This window comes from Oreochromis niloticus, linkage group LG22 (assembly GCF_001858045.2).
Source record: "Oreochromis niloticus isolate F11D_XX linkage group LG22, O_niloticus_UMD_NMBU, whole genome shotgun sequence".
Taxonomy (NCBI): domain Eukaryota; kingdom Metazoa; phylum Chordata; class Actinopteri; order Cichliformes; family Cichlidae; genus Oreochromis; species Oreochromis niloticus.
In genome coordinates this window covers 34,441,107-34,468,467 of record NC_031985.2, presented here as the reverse complement: position 1 = coordinate 34,468,467, position 27,361 = coordinate 34,441,107, and the positions used below count along the sequence as shown (strand labels likewise).

At 41.9% G+C, this 27,361-nt stretch overlaps 1 protein-coding gene across 2 annotated transcripts; it reads left to right on the top strand.

Moving 5' to 3' along the window:
* Positions 1 to 97: 97 nt before the first annotated feature.
* Positions 98 to 23,966, top strand: ints3 (integrator complex subunit 3). 2 transcript variants are annotated; one of them, XM_003443743.5, is made up of 29 exons: positions 98 to 443; positions 1,006 to 1,089; positions 3,442 to 3,525; positions 3,602 to 3,715; positions 5,441 to 5,525; positions 5,614 to 5,680; positions 5,807 to 5,948; positions 6,035 to 6,262; positions 12,216 to 12,407; positions 12,493 to 12,580; positions 12,686 to 12,765; positions 12,856 to 12,947; positions 13,032 to 13,138; positions 13,248 to 13,367; positions 14,394 to 14,523; positions 14,612 to 14,666; positions 14,783 to 14,886; positions 14,997 to 15,161; positions 15,246 to 15,399; positions 15,807 to 15,875; positions 15,956 to 16,031; positions 16,119 to 16,232; positions 16,307 to 16,355; positions 16,457 to 16,624; positions 18,883 to 18,983; positions 19,066 to 19,138; positions 19,214 to 19,370; positions 19,446 to 21,329; positions 23,262 to 23,966. In XM_003443743.5, exons 1-28 carry the CDS (start codon positions 360 to 362, stop codon positions 19,521 to 19,523), a joined length of 3,060 nt encoding a protein of 1,019 aa, XP_003443791.1. In that variant the 5' UTR covers positions 98 to 359; the 3' UTR covers positions 19,524 to 21,329; positions 23,262 to 23,966. The 2 variants fall into 2 exon arrangements, with proteins under 2 accessions (XP_003443791.1, XP_025758042.1); XM_025902257.1 differs by having other exon boundaries at positions 360 to 443; positions 19,446 to 21,414.
* Positions 23,967 to 27,361: the final 3,395 nt, after the last annotated feature.

Genomic DNA, 27,361 nt, shown 5'->3' with positions numbered 1-27,361 from the left:
TTCAGTACAGGCGATCGAGGATTGGCTCCAGGTTCTCGCTCCTGTTATTGGTCCACGCTAACTTCAGTCTGTGGTGTAAGTGAAGTGATTGGTAGGCGGGGTGTGCGGTCCCGCCTCTTCCCTCTGCTGGCTCAGTGCGGACGTCCGTTATGTTACAGTGTCGGACAGAGTGGGAGTCACGGTCCGAACTGACCCCGAAAAAGTTCTGAAAACACACATTAAAGGTCCGAAGCGGCTCACCGCAAGACACTGACCCCAGATCCTCCGTTATACTGACACAGACACCCATCACGCCCCCAGCACAGGTAGTCCCAGTCCGTCTCAACTCCGCGGGGCCCGGCGAGGCGCAGTGGGAGCAGATGGAGCCTGCACCGGCGAAAGCGAAGCCGCAGGGCCGGCTCCTGGTGTCCACCCCACTGGACGCCAAGGACGAGCTGGAGGAGGTAGGTTGACGCTGTTTAGCTGGTCTCAAGGCAGACTAAACCAGGACAGAGCGGGCTTACGGGCAGACAGCGCAGCCTCGGTATAAAGACTCCGCGGAACCATTTTATTAGACAGTTAGCACGGCTAGCAGCAGGCTAATAGCGTTAGCTCAGCAGAAGGGTACGTTGTGGGACTCGGAACTGCTACCGGAGGTGTGGAATTTGTGTCTCTGCTGTTGTGTTCGTTCATGGTGTGGGGGGCTGCGGACCGAACCGCGGGACTCATTAAAACCAAAGCAGTTAGCTTAGCATGCTAACTCTACGTAAACATACGAACATATGAAAAGTGACATGCGCAGTGTCTCACATGTCAGAAGCTAACTGTGAGTGCTGTTTGATAAAGTTCAGTTTTTCTGCGGGGCGCCGTCAGCTGATCTACTAGTTGATGCTATATTTCTGTTTATGGTTTTTGCTATTTTCTGTTTGTGTTTCTCATACTTACATTGATTCTTGTTGTGCTTGTGTTGTAGGTATGTTTAGTGTTTGTTGTCTTGCTTACACTGATTGTTGTGTTTGCGTGCAGAGATTGGAGCGCTGTGTTGGAATCGTCCAGGCACTGACCAATGGACTGTCAGAGAGGGAGGCCAATGACGCGCTCACTGCCAACGTAAGAAACATCAGTACTACTACTGCTGATACTACTACTGACTTCCACCCATGTGAAGAAAAGGAGTAGCATTTGGAGCAAACATAAAAACATTTTGTGCATTCAGCCTTCCTGGGGCACAATCTGAGCTGCAGGAACTTTACAGACAGGCTGCATATGGCGAGTTTGTTAGGTACAACTCAGCAGGTGTCATTTATAAACGTATTTCCCAGGAGAGAATCTAAATCACGCTTTAAAGCCAACTGTAAATAAAAGAATCAGTGAAAACATGGCACATCCGCCTCATTTTTAACTCACACTCTGAACATAACCTGATCTCGAGCAAGTGATGTGTTGAGCATCAGTTACCATGGTGATTTAGCAGGTAAAAAGAGTGGGTCCTTCATGACACAGAAAACTCTGACTTTAGGCTCACAGCTCACTAATGCCTTTATCTTCACAATTCGTAGTACACCTCTCAGTACTGTTACATTTAATACTCACACATAGTAGTGCGATCACCGAATCAAATGACTATGTTTGTATTTAGGCATGATGTGTTTGTCGGCGAAACCTAACCTAACAATACTGCAGTATCTGAAAACCCAGAGTTTGTACTAAAGAACGACTGAAGACTCTCATTAGTGTTATGTGCAGGATGTGTAATCTGTGGATTAGTTATGTTATGATGTGCCGCTGACGTGGGCTGTGATCCGAGACTATGACGTCTACAGATTGCATGCCAACAACTGGCCAGTCAGTGGTGTCACTCAGTGGGTCGTGAGAGAGATTTCTCAAAAATCAAAAGTGTCATTTTTGAAACCTGGCAAAGAGGGAAATGGCTGCATAAAAACCAACACCATGGTCTTTGAGTCTGACACAAAGCTACAGACAGAGCAGCAGTTACACCATCAACTTTATGTCCTCCATTGTGGTGTTGTATTTGTGTCGCATACACTTGATGACACGGCTGTGTTGCTATAATGAACCCATGCACATTGGGGTGGTAATCAGTTGTAACAAGTGAACCCAAGTAGAATTGAGTTGAGCAGAGAAGGTACTAGTGGAAAAGAGTCTGACTGACGGTACTCAGTGGTGTTCAGAAATAATGTGCTGTTTCTATGCCTCTGTAACATGCAACTCCTTCAGCTGCTGCTGGTTATTGGCTCTCTGCCTTGAAGTTTGTATTTGATCACAGAAAAGCTGCTGCTATGATGACCTGGCTTGAAGAATGTCACGATTCTTGGGTTGTTTTGGAGTTTTCTTTGGCTCATCATCATCTCCTCTGTGAAGCTAAGTGTGATCAGTTCTGCAGCATCAGTGAGAATGTGAGGGAGTACAGCGCTGCACACACGTTATCCTTCTGCTTCTATCAACAGTCCACAAAGATTGTATGGATGCTTCAGATCAACCGTTCCTCTCCTTCTTCAAACTTTTCTCTTCCATTGTTTTGGTACAAGTTCATCTTGGTTTCATCTGTTCAAAGACATTTTATTTTTCCAGAACTGTGCCGGCTCTGTTTGTTGTTATCTGGTTAAGTCTAATCAGTTGAACAGTGGTTTGCACCTTCTTGATTTACACTTTCATGAAAGTGTTTCTTGATTGTCTCTTGATTGTAGACTTGATGCTTGATGATGCTTCTGCCCTCTCAACACTATTCCTGACTAAGTTAGATGTTGGTTTTTCTGAACCGTGGAAATAATTCTGTCATCATGCTCTTTAGTGTATCTGTGGTCTTGGTTTGGTGTTGCTGCTTGATGCATTTAGTCTATTTAAGTATGAACCAGATTGTTGGATACGTCTAAAGATTTTGCTCTCTCTGATCGGTTCATTTGGGTATTTCAGCCTAACAATGAGCTCCTTCACTTACACTGACATCTCTTTGATCCTCATATGGAAAATTACAGTGACTATAAAATACAAATACAATTCTTGGAATCGACTCCAGATCTATATTAACTTGATGGATTAACAGAAGAACAGGTCTCTCCATGAAACTGAAAATAGGGCACTGTGTATAAAAATGTCTGGAATTCCTTATTGCAATATTTTTATTATACTCCTTTAATTAAAGCCGAGTGTGTGCACTACAATCACATCCTGATTGTATTATTTGAAATTCACTGTGGTAGTCTGCAGAGACTAAACTACAAAAATGTGTCATTGTCCAAATAATTCTGGAGGAAGGTGGTCAGAGCTGGAAACGTCTAATGTTTAGACTCTCTAATGCGCTCCAATTCTGAATCACTTCATTCAGTCTACTCTGTGTTTAACAGCTGGAACCAGACACCTTCCTGATTTTCTGAGACCTGAAAATGAAAAGACTTTATTTATGTAATTTGTGTCTTAACTTCCTGTTTACCTGTTCTGTAGGCATGTAAAGGTCAGCAACAGCATGAGGAGGTGTGTTTAGGTCTGTTCACACTGGTCCTCACAGAGCCGGCTCAGGCCCAGAGGGTGAGTTTCTGCAGCATTGTAGGTAATGTCTGATGTGACTCTGACATTACTATAACATCACTATGTGTGGTGATAGTGTTACAGGGACCTGACGCTGGTCAATAGAGATGGGATGAACGTTGTGCTGGTTAAAATCAACCAGATCTTGATGGAGAAGTTCCTGAAACTGCAGGAGGTCCCCCGAACACAGGTAAACTAATACAGGTGGACACACACACACACACACACACACACACAAGCCCGTTCAGCTATCTTAGTGAGGACCTTCATTGATATAATACTTTGCCTAGCCCAGGGGTCGGCAACCCGCGGCTCCGGAGCCGCATGCGGCTCTTTAGTCCTTATAGTGTGGCTCCGCGTGGTTTGGGAAAATAAATTAGAAGTATTTCGCTGAAGTGTATTTTATTTATGTTAGTTCTTTTAAACTTGTAGTTCTAAATTGGAAGATTACTGTGATATTGAAATATAAATATAAAATTATATTCTATTATTTTTTCCTCGCTCAATATAAGTGTCACACTCGCGGAAGCCGGTATTCCCGCCGAAACACTGTGCGTTTATCGAGACTTTCAACCCCAGGTAGGCCAATTATGGATCTTCGGATCCACATTATGTCAGCAGCTCCACCGTGAACTATGTTAAAGACAAACACTGCTCACGCCTCACAGACGACAGATGACAGCTTACAGTCCTGCGTAAACTGACTTCGCACAGCACCGATTAGCAGACGCTGTGAGCAGAGGTTCAGGAGCAGAAGTCTCATTGTAAACATATCACGGCAGACCCGACGATGTTTGCATGAACGCGCTTTTCAGCATCTCTTTATTGACCACTTTTCACACACGGTTGCTGTACGCATACAGCCGGCTGTAGCTTCGCAGCTCACAGCCCGACACACACCACCAACAACAACAGCAGAGAGAGCACAGACTTTAAGGCGGCGAGGCGTGATTGCGGGTGCCGCTCAGGTGCGTCCGCCTCCCCTGCAGCGGCGCTGCAGACCACGCCCCCGCCGCACGCATTAATCAGGTAAAATACATATTTAGGCAAAATTTTGCAAATATCTATTTTTCATTTTTCAGCAGCATAGAGCTTTTTTACCAATTATTTTTTAAAAGTCAGGTCAAGGCTCCAAAAGCCCAAAGGAGATATAAGGGAGGCGGCTCACAACAGTTTTTGTTTGCTACATGGATCATTTTAGTTCAGCTGGGTGTCTTTGCTTTTGTTATATTTCTTTAAGAGTTCAAAATGTGTTGATTACATAAATAAAATGTAATTTTCTCTGTAGCACTTTGTGGATTTCATAAGCAGCACACCTTAGTTGGTCACACAAAGGTAAAAAACAATATATACAGTGTTATCTTCATTTTAGATGTCAAAAAGTATTTGCAGCTCCCTGCGTTTTCTTTTGCGTGGAAACCGGGTCCAAGTGGCTCTTTGGGTGTAAAAGGTTGCAGACCCCTGCCCTAGCCCCTTACCCTAACCATTAAAAATGAATGCCTAACCCTAACCCTTACCCTAAATCTAACCAAAACCATAACCTAATTGTAACCCTGACACTAAAACCACATTTTGAGCCTCAAAAAAGCATTTAAATGCCTTCAAATTTGTGAGCACCAGTTTGTGTGTCCTCACAAGTGACTGTTGGTTCTCACAAGTATAGTAGAATGCAGATTTCGGTCCTCACAAAGATAGCTAGACAGGAACATACACACACACACACAAAGATGAATGCACACAGTTATATACAAGTGTTTTGGGTAGCAGGGACCTGTGTCTACTTTTGTGAAGGAACAGAGGCAGACCAGGTTAGGTCCTGAGAGGATAGGACAGCAGCGTCCCTCCTCAGGACCTGCTCTTACATGTGGGATCTCACCTGAACCTGACTACTAATGACGTGCTGGTGTGTGTGCAGCTAGTGTGGCTGGTCAGAGAACTGGTGAAGAGTGGCGTGATGGGAGCTGATGGCGTCATCATGACATTGCTGAAACAGATTGCAGGTGAGACACTCAGATTTTTACCTGAGCTTAAACCACGAATCCCGTAACCACTCGCTCTGACTGTAATGTCACTGTTCTCTCTGCACAGGTGGAGACATCTCCACCAAAAACCTCTGGCTGGCTGAAAGTGTCCTGGACATCCTGCTCGAGCAGAAGTATGATTCACATTTTTTTTTTTTTTTTTTTGTTCAGACTGTAGTATCAGCTGCTTTTTTTCTGTCTCTGTTAGAGCCCAGAGTGGGCCTTTATAGTGCAGCAGCTGAATATGTGTGTCTCTGCAGAGAGTGGGTATTGAAGAGCGGGATGCTCATAGCGATGTCAGTCTACACTTACCTCCGGCTGATTGTGGACCACGGAGCTCCAAACTTGCTGCCTCTGCGCCAGAAAGAAGTGGACTTCTGCATCAGCATGCTGAGGGAGAAGGTAATAAGGAGAGGAAGGAAGTATGGTGTGGTCTGTTATGTATTTAACTTCTTGTCTTTACACTGATGAACTCTCTCTGTCTGTAGTTCATGGATTGTCTAATCATCGGCAGAGATCTGGTTCGTCTGCTGCAAAATGTTGCTCGGATCCCAGAGATGGAGCTGCTGTGGAGAGACCTGCTGCACAATCCTCAAGTCCTGAGCCCTCAGTTCACAGGTGTCCTCCAACTACTGACGGCTCGGACCTCCAGGAAGTTTCTGGCCTGTCGACTCACACCAGACATGGAGACCAAACTACTGTTCATGACCTCCAGGGTAAAGCCTCTTTTAGCTCATAAATGTAATGATCTTTAAGAAGAGGGTACCGCTCTGTATTTAATTATTTAATTTAATTATTTAATTATTCTAATTATTAATTAGAGTGGTTCTCCACATAACTAATTTCCAGAAGTTGATTCCGTTCATCTGGGAATAGCGTTTTCAGTGGGAGAAACGTTTCCTCACTTATCCAAGTGACTTCTTTAGTCTCAGGTTACTGCAGGTTTTCCCAACCTTATAAATATACATAATGACTGAAACTATCACCACCAGATCTTTTTTTTCCCAGTGGGACAAGTACCACAACTTAGAATTCAAAATCTGAAAATCACAGTCTCCTTTTGGCTTTAAACTGGACAAGCACTCAGAGGTGTAGTAATTCAATTCAATTTTATTTGTATAGCGCCAAATCACAACAACAGTCGCCTCAAGGCGCTTTATATTGTAAGGTAGACCCTACAATAATACATACAGAGAAAAACCCAACAATCATATGACCCCCTATGAGCAAGCACTTTGGCGACAGTGGGAAGGAAAAACTCCCTTTTAACAGCAAGAAACCTCCGGCAGAACCAGGCTCAGGGAGGGGCGGCCATCTGCTGCGACGAGTTGGGGTGAAAGAAGGAAGACAGGATAGAAGATATGCTGTGGAAGAGAGACAGAGATTAATAACAAGTACGATTCAATGCAGAGAGGTCTATTAACACATGTTGAGTGAAAAAGGTGACTGAAAAGGAAAAACTCAATGCATCATGGGAGTCCCCCAGCAGTCTACACCTATTGCAGCATAACTAAGGGAGGATTCAGGGTCACCTGATCCAGCCCTAACTATATGCTTTAGCAAAAAGGAAAGTTTTAAGCCTAATCTTAAAAGTAATGATAGTGTCTGTCTCCCGAATCCAAACTGGAAGCTGGTTTCATAGAAGAGGGTAGAGCAGGGCGATATGGCCAAAAATATATATCACGATATAGATCTGAAAATTTGCGATAACCATATAACTGACGATATAATTTCTGCGAGACAAAATACAACCCCACAACTTTACTAGCACAAAAAACCCCCATCCATTTATTTTCACTTAAACAAGCAGCTGTTTTTTATGTGCATTAAAGTTATATAAAAATGTAACAGTGCAAATGCATTTCCAGTAGAAATGGGCTGACATATCCTGAGCATAACCATGTATAATATCCACTGAAGTTAAAAAGAGGTGCTTTGCAACATTAAACTGCAGAGTGCCAAACAAAAAAGTCAAATACCTATTTTTTGGACCATAACGTGCACGGGATTATAAGGCACATTAAGCGAAACAAAGCAGTCAGATAAATCAAACTTTATTCAACTCATTCTTCTTGCTTCCTCCACTTCTGTACCATTGATTCATTAATGCTGTTATTCTATCACAGCTGCTCTATTCCCATGTTGTTGCAATATATTAATGACTAACCTCGTATTGTGGATGGATTATCTCAGTTGTTCTCCTGACTGAAGTTTGGTCCGTTTACAGCATCCTGCCATGCGATTGCATTTGTCTCTAACCATCAGGAACCTTCACGTTAACTTTTATCGAGTGGAAAAAAGTTTGCGTTCATCCCGCAGCTTCACTGTTTATGTTATGCTAACATAGCTGTGTCGGTAGCGATCGCGTAGCACATCATTATATACCAGGTAGCCCAACTTCACTAACCCTACAAACGTCACTGCTGTTTAGTTTTCTGTCTTCATTTATGTTGGAAGTGATAGCAGAGCTGTACGTTTGAATTTTTTCAGAAATCTCTCAGTCAGAACATGCTATATCATGCTTAGGTAACTAGCGAAACTAGCGAGCTAACTTCCGCTAACTTCTCTGTTAAATGTAATAAATTCGGTTTTCATGGATGCCTGGATGTTAAACTTCATAGTTACACCTGGTAAAGCAGCAATGCTGATCGTTTTATTAAAGATGAAAGAATTTAGACAGTTTTTAACTCTCAGTGATGCTGCAGTGTTCGTTTGATTTTGGGACCTGAAGGGGACAGAGTTTGGGACCCAGGTTACTCCCAGATTTACGAGCACCTTAGTCCGACAAATACGGCAATAACGACAGCCCGCTTGCATGTTCCACAAAAAAAATGTGCTTTGTTGTGTATCTGACGGACAAACACCAAACCAGTTCCACATCACTGAAGTTGCACCATTTTTACAAACCAATTCTGGCTCATCCGTTTCACTCAACAATCCACTTTCCCCCTTCTCATTCTCTGTTGCTGCCATGCTTTTTCGGCCATGTGCGTATGAAAACAAAGGCACTGCGCATGCGCGTTTTACCCATATTGTATCGCGATATTTCATTTTCTTATCGTTGCCTAACATTGTACCGGTATTACCGTGAACGGTATAATATGGCCCAGCCCTAGAAGAGGGGCCTGAAAACTGAAGGCTCTGCGTCCCATTCTACTTTTAAATAGTCTAGGAACAACAAGTAGGCCTGCAGTGCAAGAGCGAAGCGCTCTAATAGGGTAATATGGTACTACAAGGTCATTAAGATAAGATGGGGCCTGATTATTTAAGACCTTGTATGTGAGGAGCAGGATTTTGAATTCAATTCAGTTCAATACGGGAGAAATATGCTCTTTCTTTCTAGTACCTGTCAGTACTCTTGCTGCAGCATTTTGGATGAACTGAAGGCTTTTCAGGGAGTTTTTAGGACATCCTGATAATAATGAATTACAGTTATGTACTGATATGTATGTACTAGTTATGTACTAGTAGTTATGTAATGATGTAGTAGTTCACCGACAGAGGACAGCTCTTAAGGAGACAGACCTTGGCTACATTTTGGGTTCTGAACTGCATGTACAGCTGGATGTCATCTGTGTAACATTGCTTTGAGATGCCTTCAAAATCATTAAGATATGTCCCTGTGGAAGCATGTACAGGGCAAACAACATGGGTCCTAGGATCAAACCTTGGGACACATCTAGAGCTGGGCGATAAAACGATAACGATATGTATTGCGAAATAACTTTTTCTCGATAGAAAAATTAAACTATTGCGATAGACCTCATCTCTCTTGTCCTCTTAAAAAAAAAAAAGAACAGCCAATCCAAATTAAGTAGCGCAGAGCCGAACCAATCACAGCCGCAGCGTCACGTCACATGACTTGTTACGTACAGCACAAGCGCCAAGGCGCACATATGTATTTGTTTTTGCAGCTGGGCCGCCCAGGTAATGAAGGAAATGAGTTTGCCGACTACAGAAAAATCAACCGAGAGCGTGAGCGAAGGTTACCGAAGAAAAAACAGATGATGGTTCCAATGCTGGAGAGATTGTCAAACGGAAGGGCCACAGAAGTTCCGTAGTGTGAAGGTATTTCGGCTATTTCAAGTCTGACAAAAAACAGAGTAGCGCGCACTGTAAATTGTGCCGAAAGCAAGTCTGGATATACAATAAAGCGGTGCATGCTCAATCTCTGACTGAAAGCGCTAATTCGTCATTCGGCTTTTGTCAGACTAAAGTAACTGTTAAAACTGTTTGAAAAGCTAAGCTATACAACAAGGAGAGATTGATGCTACGTCCACACGTACCCGGGTATTTTTGAAAACGCAGATTTTTCTATGCGTTTGCACCTTTCATCCACACGTAAACGGCGTTTTCAGTCACTGAAAACGGAGATTTCTAAAAACGCCTGCCAGGGTGGATATTTTCGAAAACTCCGTTTTTGCATTTACGTGTGGAGAAGAAAAACGGAGAAAACGCAGCGTCAAAGGTGTGCGCCTTTTTTGACGTCACGCTGTGCGCCACGTTATTGTTTCGGTGAAATGAATTTCTACAATACTGTTACTGTTAATTGTACTCTCTGCAGTGTTTAAATGCTTACATATACACACATAGTTACTGTCCCTCCACACATACGACTCGGTTCTGTTTCTATGCCCCATCTTTGTTTACTATTTCCTACCGAGGCTTCTAGACTTCTGATTGGCCAACATTTCTTTTTTTTTTTTTTTTTTTTTTTTTTTTTTCTTTTTTTTTTTTTTTTTTTTTTTTTTTTTTTTTTTTTTTTTTTTTTTTTTTTTTTTTTTTTTTTTTTTCTTTTTTTCTTCTTTTTTTTTTTTTTTTTTTTTTTTTTTTTTTTTTTTTTTTTTTTTTTTTTTTTTTTTTTCTTTTTTTTTTTTTTTTTTTTTTTTTTCTTACAGCAGTTGAGGTACAATTAAGTCTTCAAATAGGGCCTTGTGGATTTCAAAAGCTTCTTTCCCTTCAATAATTAAGTCACTGTTTGAAAACTGCTCTTTGAATTAGTTTTTTATAATTAAAGATTTTGTTGATGACTGGAAAAAATCAAAAGCACAGATACAGCACTCATTTCTGTATTTTATGATTAAATGATCTACAAAGAAATTATGATCATATATATTTTTACTTAGGCCTTTAAATCGGTCATTATAAGTATGTCCTAGATTTAGTGGAGTGCTTATGGCTGTGTATTAAACATGCCCCAAATGTGACTGAAATATGTAGAAACAGTATTGTTTACTTTTATGTTAACGGATCTCAAATCCCTGTTTCTGTGTGCCCAGATATTATGATGTACTGTTGTCCCAGGTAAGTACACACAGAAACAGGGATTTGAGAACCCGATTTGAGATTGGCCAACATTTCTACACGGTTAGGAATATATCGCCACCTGTTGCTTTGGCATGTTCCTAGCAGCGTTTTCCTTCATTTCTGCGTTTACGTGTGGACGGGATTATTTTTTAAAACGAAAACGGAAAATCTCCGTTTTCAAAAATACCCGTGTACGTGTGGACGTAGCCTGAGAATTTCCTTTTAGTTCTCAGTTTATTTGATATTGACAAAAGTTAGTCAATTTTGTCTGTTCTTCTGTAAAACGACCTAAGATTTATTTTTAGAATTAAAATTTTGTTTCTAAGTGGAATTGACAATTTAGTGGTCTGTTTTGTTTGTTCTATTTTGAAACTTAAACGCTTTAGCGGCTGCCTTTTGTGTAGTTTACAATATTTGCCTTTATCTGAAACTGAAGTCTCATGTTCCTTAAGTACATCTACCCTGTTGAACTTATTATGGGAAATAAATATTTTAATTAAAACAAGCTGCTAATTATTTCACATTTTACTTGTGAGCAACGGCACATTTAAATCTTACAAATATAGTTATTTGGCTTATATCGTGATATATATCGTTATCGCCTGAAATGAAAAAAACATATCGTGATATGAAAAAATCTTATATCGCCCAGCTCTAGACACATCACAAGGTAAAGTGGGAAAATTAGGAAAATAAACTCAAAAGCTCTTGTGAGAGAGACAGAAAGAGAACAAGCCCAGAGCTGACTCAGAGATGTCCACCCACGATTGCAGGCTGTCACTCAGGATACCATAATCTACTGTGTCAAAGGCAGCTGAAAGATCCAACAGTACTAGCCCCTTGCTGTGAGTGGGACCTGAACACATGCTCTGTAGTATCTGTTTCTGTTAGAGAAAAGAAAACCAAGTCTCTGGTCTGATTTAGTTCATTCAAGATGAAATGAACCATGCATTTATCAGAGCTGTCCTACAAGGAGCCAGGGGATGGTGTGCAGGACACAAAGAGTGTATCCACTGCTTATATGAGTTTCACCTCCAGCAGGGTGCCTTTCAGCACCTGACAAAGACAGCAGGTCCTGCAAAAGCATCCAGGGAGGAAAACGTGTCATATCCTGATGAATCAGGGAACACCATGCTGATCAAATACCACTGGCAATTGCAACAAATCATCATCACCAATATCACCTGGACTCCAGCCTTTTTCCCCCTCAAAAGCCTCCAACAAAATAAATACAGCAGGTAAACGGGTCAGACAAAGGTGCCATCTGCCCTCTCACCCCAACCACGTTATTAAATTCTGTGATTCGGGTGTTTCTCCACCTGGGACTCAGTTGATTTTGACTCTTTCTCCACCTCTGCTCAGGTGCGTTTTGGGCAGCAGAAACGGTATCAGGACTGGTTTCAGAGACAGTACCTGTCCACAGCAGAGAGCCAATCACTACGCTGTGATCTGATTCGTTACATCTGCGGGGTAGTACATCCATCCAATGAAGTCCTGAGCTCTGATATCCTGCCACGCTGGGCTATTATTGGCTGGCTGCTTACCACTTGCACGGTAAGGGGATCTGGTTTCAAGCTGTCAATCTGCAGGAATTATTAACGGTCAATAACTAATAATCAATTGATTTGTGTGACTCCAGTCAAACGTGGCGGCCTCCAACGCTAAGCTGGCTCTCTTTTATGATTGGCTGTTCTTCAACCCTGAGAAGGACAGCATCATGAACATAGGTAACACAATTTCGGCTACACCAGAGAGGTATTGGTCAGAGATGATATCATCATGTCATTAGGCAGACAGGTAAAACAGCACTCACCTTTGATGATGTGTTTCAGAGCCAGCCATTCTGGTGATGCATCACTCCATGAAACCTCATCCTGCCATCACTGCTACACTGTTGGACTTCATGTGCAGGGTAACATACACAGACACACACACACAAAAAAACTTTACCAGGTTTTAATGTCTCTCCTCTTATTGCTGGTCTCCTTCCTCCCCTCTTCAGATCATCCCTCATTTCTTCCCTCCTTTGGAGTCTCAGGTCCGTCAGGGTGTCTTCAACTCGCTAAACTTCATCATGGAAAAGAGGGTCCTGGCGTAAGAGGCATCAGTATTTATTGATCATTGACCACTCTATCACAGGGATCATTTTTGATTGTTGGTTATTGATCTCTCTGTCAGTCACCTCGCTCCACTGTTTGATAACCCAAAGCTGGACCGAGAGCTCCGGTCAATGCTCAGAGAAAGATTCCCCGAGTTCTGCAGCCCGCCATCACCTCCTACTGAAGGTAGCACACATACACACACACACACACACACACACACACACACACACAATAGTAGAAACGGACATTAACCTTTACCCTCTCTTTCTCTTTTGTTTTTTCAATTATGCAGTGAAGATGGAGGAGTCGGTTTCCATGGAGATGGACAACCATGTGTTGGACAAGGAGGAGAGTTGCTACGACAACACAGAAGCAACTTTCAGTGACGATGAGGAGGAAGTCAACAACAAAGGTAACACCTGGAGAAACAACTTTAGATGACTTGATTGCACGCGCTGCTACAGTTTCACGCTCTCGCTGGTAGCTCTCTGCGTTCAGAGAGAAATCCTGCTCATGCAAGTAAATTTACTTTTGAAAGTTTGTAGGCGGAGCTCAAATGAGGATGGGGTCCTAATGGGGTTGGTCACTTTGATGGGCACGTCAGGTTATTGCATTAAACTGAGTTACACTGTGGCAACGACAGAAATGCTGTTTTAAACTGTGTTTGTTGTGCAGCAGAACCTTCACTGGATTACTTTAATGTTGAAGAAATATTTTAAACCAGAGGATTCTAAGGCAAGTTCTGAAGCCTCTCCACTCCTGTCCCATTAATCTGTTGTAGAGTATTGCATACCTTCTATGATTTAAATAATTCAAAAAACAAAAAAAATCATAACGAGAATCAGGAAAATAATTGTGGATCAGAATCTGGCAGTTACAACTTTGGCCAAAATACAGACATTGAAAACTGCCAACAAGAAGTTGTTCAGTCTGCAGCAAACACGTGTTAACTGCACATACATGACTGGATGGGAGTGTTTCAAAATGTGCCCTAGAATTTTACAGCCCCACCTAGCTACACTAAGTCATGAAAGAGAGATGATGGGGTTTAAGTTTACAGTTACATTACCAGTTACAGTTAAATATTTTTATGCAAATAAGTCAAAATGACTAAACAAAACTGAATTAAATCATTTTAAAGTGGAGCAAACACAAAATAATACAAGTTGGACCAATGAAACAAGTTTAATTGAAATAAATTCTATCCTGGAATAAAACAGTTTAAAATGGTTTAGAAACTACTTTAAACCAGAATAACCTGTTTTTTTACCTGTATTTAACTAGTTTGGTATTCCAGTTTGGGGATGAAATCTGAGCTGTTAAATTCCTCGGTTCAGTTTCCAATTCATAATTTGGAAGTTTTACTATAAATTTCTAACAATTCACCACAAAACAGGAAGTAGAGTATTTGACCACCTGTCCTCGCATCACTGTTAAGGAAAAAAGAGGGAGTTCAGATTTCATCCAATCAAAGAGGCTGTGATGGAGGAGCCTGCTGATATCACACCCTGGCTTGACCAATTAGATGACACCATGAAGGAGAAGGTGCAGCAGATTCAGAAGACCAGGTGAAAGTCCAGTCTTTTTTCAGATCCTCAGGTTAGGTATTACATCAAGGCCATTTCCTGTTAACTGACAGCAACACTTCCTCTGCAGTGACACAGAAACTCAGTGTGAGGTGATGCAGGAGATTGTGGATCTAATCCTGGAGGTGAGGTATCTTGTTGAGTTATATGAGTCATTCGTGGCTTATCAGAAATGAGTGTGGCCAGCTGCAGGGCTTCAGTGTTAAGCCATGTTGGTACAATGCTATGTTCTTTCCTACAGGAGGACTTTGACACAGAGCAGATGTCAGCTCTGGCTTCCTGTTTGGCTGAACTGTTCAAAGATCATTTTAGAGGAGAAGTCCTGCCAGAGGAGATCACGGAGGAGTAAGTAGCACCAGACGAGTGAATTAATCAGACTGACTGTCCCCCTCTCTCTCTCTCTTTATTGACTCATGTCTGGCTCTCTCTGATGACCCGTTTATATCTCTCTGTAGGTCCCTGGAGGAGTCGGTGTGTAAACCAGTTTGTCTGATCTTCAGGAACCTCGTCACCATGCAAGAGGACAACAGCGGTTTCTCAGTTCTGCTCGACATGCTTGCTGAACTTTACCAGAAGCAGCCAAAGATCGGATATCACCTGCTGTACTACCTGAAGGCTAGGTGAGCAGACGTGACAAAAAAGCTGCAGTCACAGATGTTGATAGGAGAAACGTGGTTAAACTCCATGTCTGTGTCTGTCAACAGTAAAGCAGCAAATGGGAAGATGATGTTGTATGAGTCATTTGCACAGGCGACGGCACTCGGTGACCTCCACACTTGTCTGATGATGGACATGAAAGCTTGTCAGGAGGACGACGTCCGGCTACTCTGCTACCTCACACCCTCGATTTACTCTGAGGTAGGCTCACCTGAGTCTTACCTGCACCACAAAAAGAAAATCTTCACACAGTAGAAGTGCTGATTTAAGAGCATCCTTCCAGGAACGTCTTTTTTCCCTTCTTGTCCCTACTGAAACAAAGGAGTACGATAGTAGTGACTCAGCATAAGGCAAACAGAAGTACAAAAGTAGCCTAGCCAGTAAAAGTACAACATAACAGCTTAACAATAATTAAACTAACTGAACTCTTAAACATCATCAAACTGGGACGTCATGTCTTGGGTCACTTGTTCTCAGACATGCCTGGGCTTGTCTTGGAACAAGGGAAGATAAAAGTATGGCATCGCTATAGAAATGATATCACAATATGACATTTTTATGTGATGTGAAAATGTAGTACTCTGATGAAGGTCCCTGCTCTTGTTCAGTTTCCAGATGAGACGCTGCGGAGTGGCGAGCTTCTCAACATGATTGTCGCCGTTATTGACTCCACACAGGTAATAAACCTGATCGTGTGTCCCCGCTGCTCTGGCTGGGAAACCATGTATCACCTGTGCGTGTTTGTGTGTGTGTGCAGTTACAGGAGCTGATGTGTCACGTGATGATGGGGAACCTGGTGATGTTCCGGAAAGATTCCGTGCTCAACATCCTCAGTGAGAGACTCGGATTAAAAGTTTAACTCTTCAGATTTTTGGGCCATGGTCCATCTTCATTTGCTTGTTTATCCTCGATTTCCACAGTTCAGTCACTCGAGTGGGAGACCTTCGAGCAATATAGCACCTGGCAGCTGTTTCTGGCCCACAGCATTCCCCTGGAAACCATCATTCCCATCTTGCAGCACCTCAAATACAAAGGTGAATAAATCCTCAATAGACAGGAACACAAAGCAAAGGAAAGATTGTAACCCTCCTTTCTTTTTATGGTTCAGAGCACCCTGAGGCCTTGTCCTGCCTGCTCCTGCAGCTTCGCAGAGAAAAGTATGATACATAGCAGACACCCCATTTCACATGTATTTCTGTTCTGCATTTGAGCTGCGTTTCTGTGTCCCTGTTAACATCTCTTCATGTTTTTGTGACAGGCCCAGCGAAGAGATGGTGAAGATGGTCCTGAGTCGTCCCTGTCACCCAGAGGACCAGTTCACCACTAGCATCCTGAGACACTGGGCTACCAAATACGACGACACCCTGGCAGAAAACATAAAGGCCCAGCTGATCAAGAACAACAACCAACCCCGCAAGAGACAGAGGTAAGCACAGAGTTTTGACCACAAAAAGATAAGTTACAAACGTAGAAAGAGACTGAGTTGAGGGAAAAACTCTTAAAAAAAGATGGGTAACAAAAGAAAAACAGATGAGGACACATTTAGATGAAAGAGAAGAGGTTAGGATAAGGATGGAGTTGATGAAGTAAAGACAAAAATGATGATAAAAAGGAAAAGGTGATGACAAAAGGTTAAAAAACAAACAAACAAAAAAAACAGGTGTGGACTTTCAGGTCTGCCTGGGGCTCTACCCTCTGTGCATCTGTACTTCATGGGGCTCTCCTCAGCTGTGTCCCATTTCAGGGGCTTGATACTCGCAGGACCATGCAGCCCATGCAGAGTGGTTCCATGCAGAGATTGGTATTAGGATTGGGTGATATGGCCTAAAATCCATATTGCGGTATAATTTGAAGCATGCGCGGTAACGATATATATCGCGATATATTCTTGTCTTCTATGCACATATATATACACATATATAAAAATGTGTGTGTGTGTGTGTATGTATGTATGTATGTGTATATATATGTATGTGTATATATATATATATATATCTCCACTGCAAGAAACTGCATCACACGTACACTGTAATGGCATTTGTGATATCCACCGCTTTCTCATACGGAGTGCCTTTGGAAAAGGCTTGGAAAATATCAGTCTGCTGGAGTGTAGGGCCACCTTTTTTTCTTTCCACTTGACTGATTGGGCATTTTTGGAAGGCACAGTTTTTGACTTTCCTCATATTCCAAAACGTGCTTTGTTTTGAGGTGATAAAACAAATTACTTGTACTCTCTTTTTTCGTTATTACTGTCGCCCGGCATAATTTGCAGATGATATTTTTGTGCTCAACCATCCAACTGCTTAAACCAGGGGTGGGCAATCTCAGTCCACGAGGGCCGGTGTCCCTGCAGGTTTTAGATGTGTCCTCGAACCAACACAGCTGATTTAAATGGCTAAATTAGCTCCTCAACATGTCCTGAAGTTCTCTAGAGGCCTGGTAACGAACTAATCATGTGATTCAGGTGTGTTGACCCAAGGTGAGATCTAAAACCTGCAGGGACACCGGCCCCCGTGGACTGAGATTGCCCACCCCTGGCATAAACCCAAACCAGGTCCATATGACTGACGTCGTACCGATCTTCTTTATGAGTACCTCCTCCCTGTAAGCTCCAAGGTGGCAGCTGCTGCCATGCTTTTGACCAAAACAGATGCAGCTTGATGACATCATCAATATGCGCTATCGCGGTAGGACGGTATAGTCAAAATTTCTACCTTTGGCCAAATTCATATCGTTTCTACTGTATACCGTTTATACCCGCCACCCCTAATTGGTATATGATGTATCTGAGCCTGAGAGACCACACAACTGTAAAAAAACAAAAACAAAACATTCTTAGGCTGCGTAGTCCAACAGAAACTTTAATATTAACTAGTAAACAACAGTTAGCTGATGTGGTAAATGAGACTAGAGTCATTACACTTTGGTAATATAATGTAATTTAAAATGTATTGTATTAATATATAAAATACATTCATTAAGAATAGACATCTGAACTCAGTTTCAAACAGTCAAATTCAGTAAAAATTCAAGTTGTATTTATTTCCATTTGTATTGCATGTAAAAGAGACCAATATCGTTCCTTTAATATAGTGGCACCACTATATTTATCTGAAAGATTACTTAAATAGTTACATAATTACATACATAATTTCTTACTTACATAATTTCCTTAGGGATTAATAAAGTATACTGATTCTGAAATAGGTAAAAAGAACATTCACAAGCTGTGATTAATTGCATGTTTCTGTAGACTGAAATTTAATGTCTTATGTTCTTCATTTTTAGAATATTTGCATCGCTAAATAATAAGTGAGATAAAACCCAGTGCTTTCTTTTGAAATTTTATTCTTTAGCCATCCACCATTTTTTGTTTAAGGAAGGAAAGGAAAAGGAAAATATCTACTGCCCTTGCTGCACTATGAATCTTAGGATAGGGTAGACCTCAAAGGATACACCCAACTTGTCCTTCAAATTCAGGTAAAAGGCGGGCGGAAACATTTGTTGAAACCTTTAAATTGGGACAGCCTTGTATGTCTTGCTGTGACATAATTGGCCTTCGGATGCAGCCTTTAAAAGATGTAGCTCCTGAATTGGGACACGCCCCTCCTCTGTGCATCTGTACTTCTCAGGCTCATTTCTATGTCTGTAGTGTCAGTTCTGTTAACTTTATTCTGTCTTCAGTCTTCGCAGTTCGAGCAGTAAACTGGCTCAGCTGACCCTGGAACAGATCTTGGAGCACATGGACAACCTCAGACTGAGTCTGAGCAACACCAAGAACAACTGTCAGTACATTCACACACAGTTCTCGATTGTCAATCAATTACTGATGACCTGAATGTGCTAATGTGTGTATGTCTCTGTCAGTCTTCACTCAGACTCCGATACTTCAGGCTCTGCAGCACGTCCAGGCAAGCTGTGATGAGGCCCACAAGATGAGGTACATTCACTCCCACAGACACACACAAATGATTACATCACAACACTGCTGATTACGTCACACCTTCCCTGTCAGGTTCAGTGATCTGTTCGCCCTGGCGGAGGAATACGAGGACTCTCAGTCGAAGCCGCCAAAGTCACGCCGTAAAGCTCCAGCCTCATCACCTCGTTCCAGGAAGGGAGTCGCTCCACCCACCAACAACGAGGAAGAAAGTGCATCCAGCAGCGGCTCTGTATGTACCCCCTCTATACAGGTTTAAGTCTTGTTTTGGTTCAGGTCTGTTTCTGATCCTGTTATGTTGTTGCAGGAGGAGGAGGACTCAAAGCCCAAAGCTCCAAAGAGGAAACGGAAAGGCTCATCAGCTGTTGGTTCTGATAGTGACTGAAGGAACCTTAAAACAAAATCACATGCCAGCTGCTCCACATACTGGGAGAGGCCATGTCTCCCTGATGACATGCATTGACTGCTGCTGGAAGGTGGAGCTCTGAGATGCTGCCAACTTTAACTCCATGTGATGAACTGACTTTTAATGTGCTGTTTCCATGGAGACCAGCAGTCAAAGGTCACTGTGTGAGGCTGATCTCCTACAATGCACTGGGGGAAGGAGTAACTCAGACTGATTTTAACAGCAGACATGATGATGATGATTTCTTTTTCCTTTTTTGGGGGGATAGGTTGTACTTTTTTTGGAGGATCCTCACTTCTTGCTGTTTTTAGCGCCTCCTTCCTGTTTGACTCCCTGCAGTAAAAGCTCCGTCATGTCATTGAATTCTTTGTATAAAAACTGATGGTTGGTTTCAGACTCAGCTGTCTGTTATTGGGAGTTCGATGGGGGTGGAGGGGAATGGGGTGTGCAGCAAAGGTCCTTTTAACACCTTTTGGTGGCATTCATCAGATGCAGGAGGGTAAAAAACAGAACAGATGAAGCAGCTCAGAAGTGAACTGACTTAAAGCTGAATAATAAAACGGTGAGAGCACCGAGCAGCCAGTGAGGAGTAGTGATGTCATTGCGTTTCTGTTCTAGCTGGACTCGGCCAATAGCAGGACAGTTTAAGAATTAAACATCATATCACAAACTGCCCTGAGTAGGTTAAATATGAAGCCTGGTTTGGTCAGCTGATCATTACATTTCACGAACTCTCCAGTGTTCAAAGTTTTTACTTTAAACTTTAAGACGGTTTTTAAGTTATGTGACCTCTGAAATAAAGAATAAAATACAGGGTGTATCATGAAGAATCATCAGATTTCAAAGTACTTGAATTCTGCAACTGTTCACCAGTAACCATTAAAACACATACAGCTTGAAAGAACATATTATGGAGTTTCACATGGTTCCTGGTGTTGCGCTAAAAAGTGATTTCTTATTTGCCAAAAAACCTGCAGACATGCTCACCATATGGGCTGAGTTTGACTGTCATATTGACATACGCTGTGTATCTGGAGGGGACACATTTAGCACTTGTGAACATTGTGAATATTTTTGATATACCCTGTATAAAAGAAAAGTCAGTGAAAATGTCCAGATGTCTTTAAAACATGAAATGAAGCAGGAGGAATATGGAGGTGGTCTTCATCTGGAAACCTGAAGAATATGAATGTAGTCTGGTTAAGTCAGCATGGCCCCACCCCTTTTGTGATATCTGAGCGGTTGTTTACCATGTAACATAAATCCTGTGTTATCAGAAAGAAATTTAAATAATGAAACATAAGCATGGGATCAATGTTGGAAAAAGTTCCTTAAACCAACAAAAAGTCACAGGGTTATAATGGTCTGTGATATTTTAAAAGATTCATTGATACAAAAAAACAATAAAAAAGCTTGTTCCTTAAATCAAATTCTTAGATCACTGAAGGAGAAAACAGATTATAAATATGTAAAGGTTCCTAAAATGTGAGAAAGAAAAGACACAAAATAAAATGTGTTTTTAAAAGCATCAGACATCCAAAAGAAAACAAAGTAGAAAAAATAAATAAATTGAGAGGTGTGTAAATCAGATGATTCCAGTGTAATTAAGGTGGACTACACCTTTAACAGGTGTGTGGTGTCATTGGCTGCTGCTCAAATACACCTGAGGGTGAAGCCTGTGTGATATACGTTGAGCGTGTGCAGACAAACTATCAGGTTGTTCTGGAAGCCTGAAGGTGTGGCTGTGAGGACGTGCTGCCCCCACCTGAGCGGTATATTGCCGAGGTGAGCAGCAACAGGTCGAGTAATACAGAGATCTTCTGATGTGACTATTTCTGCTTAGTGAGAACTTTGACTTCAGCTACTTTATGTATGTATATAGAGTCTTCAAACATCTTTAGTATTTACAAGGCTTTTAAATGTTTGACTGCAGTACTTCTACACCTAAGTTTTGTGAAGTACAGCCTCTCAACATTTCCTCAGTCAAATACTTTCAATAAATGTTTAAGACACTGGATGCACAGAGCTAACTGAATTCTAGTCCTTGAGTGCCTCTAAAACCTTCTCAATCACTCTAGGAAACGCACGTGATTTGTAGTCAAAGTTTAATTGCTTTCATGAACTTTGTGTGTTTTGTCCTTGGTGAGTGGACCCAGTCAGGTCCAGTTCAGTGGTTCCAAAGATTGGGAGAGGCTTGCTAAGATATCTACTTTTTTTTCAGTGTCTCTGCAGCTTCAGAATTGCTGTAGATCAGGGGTGTCCAACTCCAGTCCTCGAGAGCTACTGTCCTGCAGCTTTTAGACACATCCTTGTTCCGACACACCTGAATCAAATGAATGGCTTGTTACCAGGCCTTTGCCAAATTTGATGACATGCTGAAGAGGTAATCCAATCATTGGATTCAGCTGTGTTGGAGTAGGGATGCATCTAAAAGCTGCAGAACAGTAGCTCTTGAGGACTGGAGTTGGACACACCTGATGCAGATGCAATGATTGGCAGGGATAGCTCAGTAGGTAGAGTGGTTGCCTCTTGATCGGAAGGTGGGGGTTTGACTCCACTTGAACGGAATTTCCCTACGGGGACTAACACACATACACATTATTATGATTGTGACCAAGAATTAAGATTTTTCCCAGTAACATGTTCATCAGAGTTGTGACTACAAAGTTTAACACAGCCAGCTTTGCTTTGCGTTGGAAGCTTCAACAAACCCAAACCACAGGTGAAAATAACAGTAATGTACTTTTCTGCTTGGTATCATAAAATTGATCATATGGCTGATAAACATGTGAAATTATTTTCTGGTCTTCATGTGCATCACATGAAGTGTGAAACTCTTTTCACTGCATTCATAAATCAATACTTTGTACACCAAACATGTAAGGTCAGCAAGACTGTCCATGTAAAAGAAGACTTAAAACTTGCTGCAAGAAATTATGTTTGCAGCTCTGAGTATGCATAATTCTAAAATTGAGAGTGATTTTATTTATTAGGGTTGAAACTTTTAAACCTTTCACAGGATTATAATTTTCTCAAACAGGGTGAATGGATGATGGGATGAGATTAAAGGGACAAAACTAAAGGGTTATTTTCCCAAACCATGAAATGTTAAAAGTGAGTGATTTAATATGGGGGGGGAGTATTCACTGGTGTGATGTCACCACTTTTATGACACATGGAGATTACATTGTACTTCAAAATAAAACATGCCTTTTTAAGATGACGCTTGCTGACATTTGCTTAAAATACAGTTTAGTTCTTGGAAAATATCAATATTTTCCAAATGTGTACGTTCAAAAGCTTACATGATTTTTGGCAGACATCCCATGTGGAAAATTTGGACAGAATTACTATAGCATAATGTCCTCTGCTTTTTTAAATCTTTTGTTAGCAATTTGGCAAGCACTCACTCTGAATGATGAAACTATAGAAATGACTGTAATTTTATTTATTTTTATTTTTTTTTGGGGGGGGGGGTAAAATGGCACCAATAGTGGAAATGACCCAGAGTGGTAAAGTAGACCTGAATTGCAGTGGGTGATTTTCTCTAAGCATGCTCAGTGCTGCCGTTTGTTTCTAAGGTGATGGCTACACATTAGAGCTGTGAAACTTGCATGTATGCATACATCCAGTTTAAAGTTTCCTGTCCCACAGCCTCAGGAAGGAGATGTGATAATCATAAGATTAAATGTTCAGGTGTATGTTCTATGTTTGCAGAAATATCAAAGAGGCTCAACTATAACAACATTTTGGGAGGAAAGCACCATATCAGCCTTTAAGCCTAGATCTTTGCAGACTCTGGTTCTGACCCCGGAGCAGATCCCGAGTTTCTTTCTCCTACCCTGCAGTCCGCAACCTTATCCGGTGTCCCCGGAGCGGACCAGACTGTCTCATGATGGTGAGAGCCCCCCCAAGAACCCACCTAGCCCTGCGTCCTCTCCCAGATTCCACACACCCCTACCAGTCATTCCCCCTCACACTGCCGCTGCTGCTGCAGAATCTGCGGACGTAGACATGGACCTGACCATGCGTGCAGCCATGTCGCTGTGTCACGTGCCGAAGGTGACCACGCCCTACGGTTTCCGCAATGTGTTGGCTGTGAGCCCCTGCACACGGCGGCGGGAGTCCCTGTTTCATCGGAACAAAGGAGACCCCCTCACTGTATCTGACCCAGCAGACCTTGGTCCTGGTCCCAGTCCTAGGAGGCGTTCTAGGACTGCATCACTGCATCCCATGAGGACTCTGGGTCTGCAGGTCATTAAGGTGCTCCAGAGACCTGCAGCTGCTCTAAAAGCTCTGAGTCCTGCAATCCAAAGGACTATCTCCAAGTGATGTCACATGCAACCACACCCATCTGACAGGTGGAGCAGTTCTGAAACTGCTGCTGGTTTTAAGCTGTTTTAATAAAGTGTTTGAATTACACTTTACAGTTTCCTGTGTGTCTGAACAAGGTTAATAAAGATTGTTCTATGATTTTATTGTGATAATTCTCAGCAGGAAGAAATATTTCCTCTTCCTGTGGAGGAATTGAATTGTCTTGAGTACACAAGCCTTTTTTGGTGAATGTGTACATGAAATGATCCAAGCAGCAAAGGATGATGATAAAATACAAAAACCCACCAAAAAAGTGTCTAAATTGAACCTGAATGACATTACTGGGGCTCATTCCAAATGGACTGCTGGTACTTATGAAAAAATTTGAAATCATTCTTTTCCTCTAATTCAACAACCAGACTTTAACAATAATCAAAATGTTTCTACAGAAATTCTTGATTTCAGCATGAAAACCCCAAACAGCCACATCATCATATTCTAACAAATTCCTTTAAAAACAAAAAACAAACCCTGAAGTATGTAAAGAAACCCTTTGTTAAAGTGCAGACTTTACTGTTCAGCTTCAACCTCAAATCAGCACACAGATAAATATTGTTGCCTAAAATTTAAACCTCTTTCATTTGGGGTAATAAAGGAAAGGACAGATCTGGTTTGAACTTTGATAATTTCCACACTTTCTCTTTTCTCCAAATACCATTTTTCTTTTAACAGGAAGAGGAAAACATTGTAATAAAATCCCGAGACTACCAGTTACAAAACATTTACTCTCCAAAGGTAATTCTAAATTCTGTGACTAGATAAAACAGTGTTGGAGGAATACTGTATTATTATTTTCACCAGATACACAGAAACTGCTGTGATTGCTTTAACTCCAGTAAGGGGTAGATTTATTGATTTGATTTTTTTTTTTTTAATGTTTTCATTATGTTAAGCTGAACTTGATTGTATTCATGCTGCTTTTGATCAATGTGCATTAGTTTCTCCTCTAGATGTCTAAAAGTCAGCAAAGGTTTGTTTTCAGTCTTCAAAATCAAAGATGTTGCTGTTGTGGAGCTTTTGGTCACATCACATGATCTTCATGATAGAGAAGTATAAAAGTGGACCAGTTCTGGTTCTCCTTATTTGCCATTACCCACCTGTGGGTGAGGGCAAATAAGGAGGGTTGATATCAAACATGGGCAGCACGGTGGCACGGTGGTTAGCACTGTTGCCACACAGCAAGAAGGTCCTGAGTTCAATTCCACCATCAGGCCGGGGTCTTTCTGTGTGGAGTTTGCATGTTCTCCCCTTGTTTGCGTGGGTTCCCTCCGGGTACTCCGGCTTCCTCCCACCGTCCAAAGACATGCAGTTTGAGGGGATAGGTTAATTGGATAATCCAAATTGTCACTAGGAGTGAATGTGAGTGTGAATGGTTGTCTGTCCCTGTGTGTTGGCCCTGCGGCAGACTGGCGACCTGTCCAGGGTGTACCCCGCCTCTCGCCCTATGACAGCTGGGATAGGTTCCAGCGCCCCCCGCGACCCTAGAAAGGATAAGCGGAAGCGAATGGATGGATGGATATCAAACATGAGCACAGTTCCCAATAATGAGGTCAGTGTGTGAGCCAAATTTTCAGTCTGCACTGAACAGTTTAGTTTACCACAGTTTCTTCTACTCTTGGATCAGAAGTTGTCAAATGGATAATAAACACAAATCTTTGAGAGGGGCAGCCAATCAAAAGAAAATTCTTGTTTCAGATGAGAGCCTCCATCTAAAGCTCCTCTAGAGAGTCCAAAAATTAAAAGACAAAGCTGAAAATGATCAGGGTGAATCAACTTTAATAAAAAATCATGATTATACTTTTGACAAAAAAAAAACTGTGTGCAGGAATGCGGGAGTAATCTAGAGCAAGGTCAAGAAACAAGCTCTCACAGATAGATGCTGGCTTAGGGTCATGAAACTGTGTAACAGGTTAAGGAAGGCAGGACTGTGTGGGGGTGTGTGTCCATCCATAGGTGAAGCTGCACTTGATGGAGGAGAAGAAGAGCGCCAATAAGGGGGCCTAAAATCTAAATCACGGCCCTTCTCAATGGTTTTTGACCCATCGGGTAGAAGCACATCTCTTTTATAAATATGTGTACTTCTAAGTTAGGGGCATCTCTCTTCCAGAAGTTGGCTACAACAAACAGCTGCAGACTGTGGCTTTCTAACTGGAGAGCATGAATTATTTTTTGCTGTTTGAGGCAATAAATGATTGAAAACTTGGACTGGGACTGAAACCCTCTTTCACCTTAGATAAAAAGAATACGCTACAAATCTTGGTGACCCGATGTGATATCTGGGAAAAGAGAAAGAATTGGATAAGGTTCGCGACTGGAGATTTTCAGCGGGACCTCGGCGGACCCTTGGAACACTGTTCATTCATTCATCATCATAAATAACTGAAAGGTGAGCAGACAGCCACTGGAGCCCTTTGCTTTTGAACTCTTCAGGCTCCTCCATGCCGCCTTTGCTCCTCTTGGTGGAGCTCTGCAAGTCATTCAGGTAGTTCTGCCTCTTGAAGCAATGACCTCTGCAGGAGGAGTTAAAGAGCTCCAGCTCTGCTGGTGGATCAAGCCCATCCATGTCAATTAGGTACCTACAGACCAGGTACCCAATGTGGTTCACGCCATAGGTGCAGTGGACTTAAATCAGCTTGTTGTTGTCCTAGCTCTCATTCAGGAAGTGCCTCGCTTCCCATTTGAAGCTCAGGATGGAGGCATCAGAGGTGGTCTTTGATGAAGATCTTGATGCAAAAGCAGGACAACTGTCGATCAGTTTGTAGTACCTAGTCGTGAAGGTCCTGGCTCTCCAGGTCACAGACTGTTTAAAAGGCACCTTGAAGGCATTGAATCAAGTCCCAGGGATCCTCTGACCAGCATATCCTTCTTCTTTTTCAGATGGGACATCTGCCCAGCTATGAGGTTTATACTCCCAGCTTAAGCTTTTAGACCTGAAATCAGTCTCATTAGCTCCCCTAAATAAAATAAATTTTTTTTAAACCCCCCCCAACACTGCTTTGAATGAAGGTGCAGTTTTAACATTCATATAGTGTGAGCATCATGCAGCATCATTGGGAACATTACAAGAAATCCAGACCTCTCAGATCACCTGCTTTCTCGCTCATGTCAGAGGTAAACCTGAAAAGCAGTGCCTCAAACATGAGTTGTGCTGAGGACAGTGGCATAATATCCACTCCAACATCCCATAATGTCCTTCGAATAATCGTCAGCTCTCCAAACATAAAAAAGGAGTCCAGAGGTTTCTGTTCCCATATACTCCCTACTAATACGATATTACAGTTTTTATTATTATAAATCCAGCTCCAAACTTTTCTGATTTTTAAAATCTGGTCGTGATGTGCGTATGAAACGTCATAATTATTTTATTAAAGATTCTTTAATAATCTTTATTAAAGATTTTTTTAAATTTTATTAAAGAGTAACGGACCATAACACTGTGCGAC